Source organism: Montipora foliosa, chromosome 14 (genome assembly GCF_036669935.1).
Source record: "Montipora foliosa isolate CH-2021 chromosome 14, ASM3666993v2, whole genome shotgun sequence".
NCBI lineage: Eukaryota > Metazoa > Cnidaria > Anthozoa > Scleractinia > Acroporidae > Montipora > Montipora foliosa.
Genome location: NC_090882.1, coordinates 12,253,531 through 12,263,530, shown reverse-complemented (window position 1 = coordinate 12,263,530; position 10,000 = coordinate 12,253,531). Strand labels below are relative to the sequence as shown.

General features: G+C 41.3%; 2 protein-coding genes across 2 annotated transcripts in view; both read left to right on the top strand.

Moving 5' to 3' along the window:
• Positions 1 to 10,000, top strand: part of LOC137984719 (dynein axonemal heavy chain 6-like) — a 36,173-nt gene that overhangs the window by 1,706 nt on the left and 24,467 nt on the right. The window contains exon 3 of the mRNA XM_068831979.1: positions 1 to 38. This exon is cut by the window's left edge and continues 32 nt beyond it. The gene's annotated coding sequence lies outside the window, so the exon portion shown is untranslated. The remainder of the gene's footprint in view (positions 39 to 10,000) is intronic.
• Positions 3,497 to 3,898, top strand: LOC137984435 (uncharacterized). Its single transcript, XM_068831611.1, has one exon. The coding sequence runs from the start codon at positions 3,497 to 3,499 to the stop codon at positions 3,896 to 3,898; it is 402 nt and encodes a 133-aa protein (XP_068687712.1).

The following is a 10,000-nucleotide window of genomic DNA, read 5'->3' as shown; positions in this document are numbered from 1 at the left end:
ATCCAGATACAGCAGAAATCCTTTGTTTACAGTTTCAGGTTAGTGTTACTTACGGTAGTTGTCATATGCTTTAAGTTGAAATAATTATGACCTACGGTACTTGTGATAAAATAAGAAAATAATGATTTATTTTATTTTAGTTTGTGTGCAGTGCAAATATGATAATCCATTCAGCAATACAGCTATAGGTAACTCTTTCCACGACTACATCATCTTATCTAAACACGAGGGGAGTTGGGAGAATTTGAGACAGTTATGCAAAACTGAGATGAAACTAACTAAGTCGAAAGTTGATTGTAAATGTCCGTTGAAAAAACATAGTTTGAGCCTTAACCAATTCATTGATGACATGAAAAACAGATATTCTCTAGCTATGAATATCTAATGAACCTTTTCTGAAAGACACGTTGTAGCTCTTTTTGAATGTCCTTGTTGTAGCCTAAAAACACCTGCTGAAAGTGCTTGACGGTATGCAGAGAAACACCAAGAACCATAATTATTGCATAATTATTATCAATTTTTAGGACACTCGTTAAATTTGCTTATTTTTGAGATTTGCTGGAGCTGCCATATTGAAGTCACAACTACGCCAACCATGGAGAAACCTTTGTTTGTATGTTTGCTGAAAAGTACATTGTTCATAAAAGTAGGATAGACTGAATTAAGATGAGTCTTCATTTCCATCTTACTAACTAAAACTCCAGCAGATTTTTGCGTGTTTACACGAGAACTGTCCATTTCTTTGCACAAGGTATTTAGTGGAGACTGCAGTATGAAATTCCGAGTTGATATCTTCGGTTTCGGTTAAAAATCTTCTTTCTGGGAAGTTCAGTTCAGTTGCTTTTACATGTACTTCAGTATATACAATCCACGAGAACCGTTTTCCAGTGACAATCACTGATCATGCACACAGTAAATAAATAAAGATGATGTGGTGTGTTGAAACAAACAACCTGAGTATGTAAAGAAATACAATGTATACACGTCACACACCAGGGATGTCAATAGGAGGCGTAAACCATAACACCTGTTATGGCTGAGCTGACTTGATGTCACGGGTGAAGATGTTCATTGCTGCAGATACAAAGTGAAGTTAACCAAGTTATTGGAGGCCCTTTACAAATGCCTGCCATTTTTGAAGCAGACATGGCCCTGGCAACGAGTTTGTGTAAGGATTCTACCTTTTGTGAGAGACAATTCTTACCCTGACTAACGAAGTGGATTTGCTAAATGAAGAAGTTAAAGATCTCAAAGACAAGGTTTTTACACAGCAACAAATTAAGTGTTCAAGAAGCTGCTTGTACAGTAAACATGTGCTCATTTTAGGGCTCTGACAGTGAGGATGAAGATGACTAAAAATTTTTTAAAACTTTATAGTAGATTAATTATTTTTCATTTATGGGTTTTTTCAAGCAAGTCGTTGAAAACAAACTGTGATTAACAGACTGTAGAAGTGCTGTGAAAGAAAACTATATGTGCTACTTTGTTGTAAATATGTTGATGTCAGTCATGTTCAAGAAAAAATCATGTCGTCCGAACTGGGAACAGGTTTTACACCATTCCAAGAATGATGTAATTCCTTTTAAATTAATGAATTTCTTTTGAAAGACGTGAATATTATTGGTAAACTATAGTGTTCGGAAGATAACTGATGAATCAAAAAAACACCCAAGGTTTTTGGAAATTAATAATGACTTTAATCTTTGTGAACTGATGAAAGTATGTATTTAAGTTAATTAATATGAAAAGTGAGGGTTATTATCACTGAATAGAAATTTCTTCTCTGAGATAATTTACCCCTCTAAACGCTTGAGATCTAGGAGGGCGAGATAAGGAGTAACATCCGCCAAAACTGACATTGCTGCCCCTAAACACCCCGAAAAAGAAATCTGCACCGAAAACAACCCAAGCGAATGGTGTTTTCTTCACAAAATGCCTCACCCACTGAGGGTATGTCACCTGCTAAGAGCTAAGCCATACCGAGAATGCATTGATCTGCTGGCACAGCAGTGCATCTACTTCCATTGCCTCTCTCGGTCCACCCACTCCACAAAAGAATGTTCGTTCACCTTTAAGTGCCAGATATCCCACAGCAACAGACATGAAACTGCTCTACACCCTGATGGATCAAGGCAAATTACAAGCCAGTCTGATAGGTCAAGGCAGCCACATGGAGCTGACCAGGAGCCCACAGGGAACGAACCCCCTAACTGTGACCAACAGTTGCACTGAAGTATGTGGTCCAAATTCGAATGGAATCGGATCTTGTGCGAAGATATGCCTTGCTAATGTGTACGCCGAAAATGCACCTGCCATGAAGATCACAGGCTGCGTTATTATAGACGACCAAAATAACTACTCACTAGCAAGAGCTGAACTTGTTCGCCCACCGCATACACCCTGAAGACGTGCTCTGAAGTTAAGAAGACAAAGGGAAGACACACACAAGGGCTGATACTTGAATCCCTTGATCAACACATGAAATACAGGCTGCAAACACTTACATAGTGTGAAGAGATTTCAAACAGCCAGGAAGAAATCCCTACTCCAGATGTCATGCTAGCCCATCCACACCTTAGGTAGATTTCTGATAAAGTCCCAAAACTAGATGAAGACGCGGAGATCTTGCTACTCGTCAGCAGAGATATACCTGCTCTCCACAAAGTCCACTGGATCTGGGTTGGGTAGTACTCAGAAATACGTGCCTCAATGGTGCTCACAGCCACAAGAGATCTCCACTTGCAAAACTCAAGTGCTTCATGGCTGTGCATCACTTTTCAAAGCATGTCCAAATCGTTTCTACCTGAAACATTATATCCCCCAGCCACTTGGACAGACCAAGAAAGCAACACTCATCAGTGTCTCCTGCGACGAGGCTTGGCATGCGACATGTTTGCACAAACCCGCCATGACAACAAGCCAGGAATTTCCACTGAAGACAGGAAATTCTTGAAGATTGTGGAAGACAGTGTAAAGAAAGATACCAGTGGAAACTGGGAGGGCCCACTACCGCTCTGCGAAGAGGTCCAAGACAGTGTAAAGAAAGATACCAGTGGAAACTGGGAGGGCCCACTACCGCTCTGCAAAGAGGTCCAAGATCTTCTGAGCAGCTGTGAGAATGCTATGAAACGCCTCAAGTCCACACACCAAACCCTTGACAAGAAACCAGCCATGAAGGATCAGTACTTCGCCTTCATGCAGAAATTCTTTGACCTCGACCACGCTGAACCCATTGCCCCAGAGGATTTGAAGTCCTCAAAACCCTGTTACCGCACTTACAGCACTTCGGTGTCTATCACCCGAAGAAGCGTGACAAAATCTGGGTAGTCTTGGATTCAGGCGCCAAATGCAATGGAATATCACTTAACAAGTCGCTACTTCCTGGCTCCAACCTAATTAACAACCTTCTTAGGGTAGTGCTTCGTTTCCACCAGAATCCAGTCCTGATTGTTGCCGACATCAAGCAATTATTTCACTCTCTCAAGGCCGCAGAGGGATGCAGAGATTTAAGATTCTTGTGATACAAGGACAACTTTCCAAAAGGGGAAGTGGTAGAGACAGGATAAAAGTTCATGTATTCAGAAACACTTCATCACCAACCATAGAAAACCATTGCCTACGCAAGACTTCACAAGTCAGAGAAGGAGAGTTTGGGTCGGATGCTAAAGCATTTGTGGACAACAACTTTTACGTTGACGATGATCTTCATTCAGCATCAGACGCCAGAAGTGCAGTAGACTTTCTTTGTCGTACTCAGGCAATGCTCGCAAGCGTAAACCTTCGCCTACACAAAATCGCCTCAAGCCACGTGGAAGTCATGCAATACTTCCCATCAGAAGATCACGCAAGTGGACTCCACAATGTAGACTTCAGCAAAGGCCCTATCCCTCTGCAGTGATTGTTCGGCCTCTACTAGGATTTGAGGTCTGACGCCTTTACGTTCCAGGTCTCTCTGCCATTCTCAAGGTCTCACAGTTCCAGTTCTCATTAAAGGAAAGCAAATGCTGAGATCCATCAGTACGGAACTGGACACCTTGCATCCAGATCCTGCTTTCCGCTGAACACAAGCCACTGTGGGAAGTTTGGCACTGTTCCCTCAAGTTGCTAGAACATGTTAAGGTTTGATGCTCTTACAGCAAAGGGGCATTGAACTTCACACCTTCTGTGATGCCTCAAAAATGGCCATAGGTGCTTTCTCATACTTACCATAAGAACTATCCAAATGACTGGTGAAGTGCAAGTATACTTCATAATTATTTGGAAATGCTGAACTGATGCCAGCCAATGCAACAACCATATCCGCTGTACTAGGAGTAGAGATATCTGAGCTAATCGTGGAAGAACATGAACGGAAACCAGATTCATCGATTTCCTACTCGGACAGCAAGGTCGCCTTGGATACATAACAAACAAATTGCACCATTTTAATGTTTATGTCAGCAACCATGTACAACACATCCGCATAACCTCAGCATCGCAGCAGTGGAATTAAAGACAGTATGTGGCACACTGGCCCTAAGTTCTTCTACAACAGTGAAATATCCCCCCCCCCCCAAGAGCGAGATATCGCTGCAGAAATGTTGCCAAACGACCCAGACATTCACCCTCAATTAGATTCTAAGCCACTCTTGTAGAGGCACCCAGAAATCTAGGAACGCAACGTTTTGAGAGAGTCACTCATTGGTCAACCCTAAAGAATGCTAGATCTCGCAAAGTTGATCACAGTGATGCATCAAAACTAGAGCCCAGGCAACTTTCTCCCCCACACTAGTCTACATTCAAGCAAAGAACTTCATCATCAAAGCATTCAGTATGAAGTCTTTGCCGATGACGTTAAAATCTGAAATGCTCGGAGAAACTTCCAAAGACCAGCGACCGAGCAAACCTCAGAGCGCCACCCAATCATCCTCGCCAAGTCAAGCCACATCTCAACACTTATCGTGCGACACTATCACACCAAAGCACAGCACGAAGGAAGAGTTATCACAAATGGTCTTACGCGAAGAAGCGCTTACTGGATCTCAGGTTTAAAGAGAATGTTCAACAGCATCATTGACAAATGCATTAAGTGTAAGATACTCAGAGGGAAGTGTCTGATGCAGAAGATGGCTGACTTGCCTGTGGGAAGTGTCAGCCCCGCACCAACATTCAGCTACATAGGGCTTGATGTTTTTCGTCCATGGCAAATCTCCACAAGGCAGACCAGAAGAGGTCTCCCTCACGCCATCCTTTTCACATCTATGTCAACCTGTGCAATCCACATCAAGGTCGTTGAGTCCGTGGAGTCCTCAAGTTTAATAAACGCCCTTCGCAGATTCTTTGCAATAAGGGGACCCACCACCCAGTTATGCTTGGACCATGCCACCAACTTTGCGGGTGCATGGAACGAGCTACAGGTTGCATTGAAACCCCCCAAAATGAGTGCTGTAACAAGCTATCTCTTCAAAGAAGGCTGCAAATGGCTCTTCAATCCACCACATGTATATCACGCAGGTGGTGTGTTGGAGAGAATGATAGGAGTAGTGAGGCGTATATTAGAAGCCATGTTGGTCAACATCACCGCAATGCACTTACCGTAATTCACGAAGTCTTGATCACCTTCATGGCTGAAGTCTCAGCGATCGTGAATGCCAGACCTCTCGTACCAGTATCCAGCGATCCTGACGCCCCCGAAATCTTAACGCCAGTCACCCTGCTTACTCAGAAACTGCAAAAGGTGTGGCCCCCCATAGCAGACTTAACAGCTGAAGATCTCTTCACTAAGCCGTGGAGAAACATCCAGTACCTTTGCCAACATTTTCTGGTTCCCGATGGTGCAACCTACAAGAACGAGACCTTGTTCTCCTTCGCTGCAAGGACTCCCCAGGAACGACTGGCCTCTTGCAAGAGTAACCAAAGCACGACCAGACCGCAACAGCAAAGTACGCAAGTTTGATATAGTGACGACTAAAGGAGGCTCAAGGAAGTCCTATCAAAGACCAGTAACAGAGGTCATCCTGCTTCAAGAGTGATAAGCACTGATTCAAAAGTTATACAGTCAACTCTTTCTAAGACGGACACAATCAAGACCGGCCTCAGCTGTCCGTCTTTGAGAGGTGTCCGGCTTATAGAGAGTCGACGTAACATGACCACAGTGAATACGCTTATGTTTAAAGTTTGTTTTATTAATAAGGTTATTTACTTGAATGAAACCTACCTGTTTTAGATTACAATACAATTTGGTTGTCACCTCCAAGTTACTTTTTGAATGGGACAATGACTGATTTAATTTTAACTTGTACTGTATATATTCCGGCGACAAGGTAAGAGCTATCAATTAGATGTCTGGTGTTAAAAAGAGTCATGTACAAGAGTTTTTCTTCCCTAAATCGTAATTTACGACCACATTCAGCAACTCATAAGTGTCCATTGACGATTTCAAAGTGTCCGTTGTCCATCTTTTGGAGGTGTCCATCTTATAGAGAGTTTGGTTATAGTAAAATGACTAAGAAACGGCTGGGACCAGCACCAGGTGTCCTTCTTACAGAGGTGTCTGTTAAGAGAAAGTTGACTGTAGTTTCAATTTCCAGAATTGCTTCATGTAGTTAGTTCTAGTGGTATTCTACAAATACCAGGCGACAAGTGTGCCGACACGCATAGACATTCAAAAGACTATCAATATGAACACATTTTGTAATTGTTCACTCCTGTTAGTTTAGGATTTCATTTTCATATGTAGGGACCATTGTAACGATTTACCACCACCTTTGTTCAACTTATGTTAGCTTGTGCTATTGTAACGCCACTTTAGTTCATTCCTTTTTGCCACTTAGAAATTATAGCTCGTGACTGTTAAAAATCAACGGCTTGTGAACTTCATTTTTGGTGATACTGCCCTGTCAAAGTTAACCAGCTGAGACAGTGGAACAACTATACTGTCATTTAGTTTTAACATGTCATGCAACTGAAAATGTATTGAACTTTACCCTTTCAAGAGCTACACTTTCTTTATAACCACCTATTTTCAGACTGATCATTTACAACACCAGATTATGTGCCTAACTCTTATTACATCAGGAGCCACACCTGAAATAATGCCTCAAATGGAAATGATGTGGTAGCTGCTAATGGTAGACTGTAATCGTAATAAAATTAGTGTTTGCATGGAGAAAACATTGTTTTATGACGACCATTTTTTTATATACAAACTGCCAAAAAAAATTGACAATGATTTTATTTCTGCAATCATGATATTTTTTTATTTGCAATATTCGTGTTGCTCGTCGAGTGATAGGCAACCCACTTGAGTGAGTCATTCAAAAAGAACTATCCTTCCATTGAAGCATCTCATTTTGTAAAAAAAACTTAAAATTTTGGTGCACTCTTTGTATAAATATGTTCTGCCTTTTACAGCCTTTCATAAAAAATTATTAAAAAAAGAGAGTGCAGTCATGTTGTTGATGTTGTTTGTAATTGCTTGTTTTTGCATGTTCTTTCACTTGCGTGACAAAAGGAACTTGAATCCAATGCTGTTCTGTTTGTCAGTACTGTAATCCTTTATATTCCTCTGATGTGTAGTCAAAATATTTTCATTGATCATACTTCGGTATGATAAAAAGAAGACTAACATTTGAAACGTTCAATGCAAACATGTGTACGAGGGCGGCAATCTCAAGTGTTCACTTACATGACAGAATTGGCATATTTCAGGAATGTCTACTTGTACAACTACAAAAGTTCCCAAGGAAATTATATGACAGAAAGTTAAGGTCATCCTTGGACATGTTTCAGGAGATTTTCTGGTCAGGTTCATTGCGTATCACTGGCATTTTTGGATACCTTTTAAAGGTGCAAACGAATCAATTTCAGAGCAGATGTAGGCACAGTTGTAAAAAAAGAACCATATTTTGTTTTTAAGGAAAGACAATGAGTTGGTTTTACTGTCATTAGATGCAGAAGCATTGAACAAATAGGATTAGTGTGAAAGCGATTTAGAAGTTACAATTTTCAAGGATTTTTTCAAGAAAATACTGATTGATTTCCAAAACGAATGAGTGTTTTAATAAAAGAACATCCTTGTTATACATCTGGGACTAAAGGCCCACTAGTATACAAAGTATGGGCGAAAATAAAGTTTGAGCTGTGTCCACGATTTCTTCAATCCTTACCAACACTCATAAGTATTTAAGTAATCATTAGCATAAATTAAGAATTTACATGAGTTGCAAAATGATACCCCCAAGAATATTATTATAATTTCATAATAATTAATTATGCTTTCTTTTATAACATCGCCCAATTCCCGATGGAGGGTGGAAACTGCAGGTTAGGGTTGCAGTTCACTGTTTCAGTATAGGCGAAACAACCCAAACCTTTACTAATGCTAATGTTAGGCCTGAAAAGTAATTTTTAAGCCTAAGCTTAGCATTTTGTGTGTATACAAAACCAGTGCCCTTCAAATAACTGTACACACTGAATCATGTTATGATAATTATTACTTTTGGATTACAGATTACAGCAGCAGCATAGTCAAAACAAAAAAGTAAGTTACAGTTGTTTTTCTACTCTAAGTGTTCTTACAAAATCTTATTAAGCACTTAGATGAAATTTTATGGAAATGCTGATGTTTTGAAAGTCACTGTAGCGATTGCATCTTAACTGTACAAGGAAGAGGCTAGCAAAAGTAAACAAATGAAGAAACCTACAACACAGTAATTGAAACTTGTATTTGGTTAACTTCTCTTTAAACTAATCGTCAATAAATGAACTTGAGAACTGGTGCCATCAAAGGTAGGTGGGGTCCTGCAAAAATCCAAGACATAGCAAGGAGGTTTCCATGGCAACCCTGTAAGCAGGGACCAGCTCTTCAAGCAGCCACCAACCAGCACCATAACACTAAAGGAACTTCAGGGGAGATACTTACCTTACATGATAATTAGCTTGGCCTGACTCCTAATAGTATGAAGAGTGGGAAGGGCTGGGCACTAAATTTGCAAAATAAGGTGACCAAAGGAGTGATCCACAAAGATCAGCAGAGCAAGCAACTGCAAATATGGTGACTAAAGCTCACATGCAGCCACATGGCAAGGCAAGCTCCTGCGGCCACCCTGCAGGTCATGAATATTTGTTGCATGAGAAGACCGCTGGGCACATTGACTCGAGATTAACTTAGCCTAAATTGCATTTAGTCACATTTATACTCATCACCAATGGATGATCCTGGGATCTGGTGACGTCAAAGGTTGTTAGGTGCCCCATGAAAATACAAAGCATAGCAGGGAGGTTTCCTTGGCAATGCTGTGAGCGGGAAATAACCCAAAGAAATTCACACTTTCTCGAAGAGAGAGTGCTTGAAGAGAGAGTGACCCCGGGACATGCAGTCTACAGCAACATCTTGAACTGTTATGTTCAGTGCTGTGGAACAGCTGTTCAAGGTGGGAACTGTGAACTTCGAAGCTCAAAGAAAACCAAAGTAACCAAAGGTACATGCTGCCCAGAACATAGAATGATCAGGATTGTTAAGGTCCAAGGACTTCCAAATCACCAACATGAGGTTGTCCGTGATGGATAAGCAGGAAGAAGCCGCTGAACCCTGCAAACTTTTGATCCCCTGTATTACGCATTGAAGACGCATGCAATTATATGGTGGGTCATGGAATCTTTGCTCGATGTGTACCTTGATAGAGGAATTCTGATGAATGGATCTAGCCAGAAACATTGCAATAAGACAGAGCGTCCACTCAGCTGTAGGGTAGGGAGACCCAGAAGGATGAAGCATGCCCAGTTGGCAACAAAACTGGCCCAATTTCCTTTGAGCCGTGGCACATGCTCTTTGTGTAGAGAGGGCTAGACTATTAATCAGGAAGGTTAAAAAATGCTCTAAAGGGAGGCGATCAATTCCAACAACTCTGTGGAGGTATTGGTGTTGGTGAGGGGAGGGCTGTGCTGCTCGAGCCAGTTGGCGAAACCCATGCCTACGGAAACAGGAAAGAGCAGCAGCAACTTGATTAGTGACAGCTGG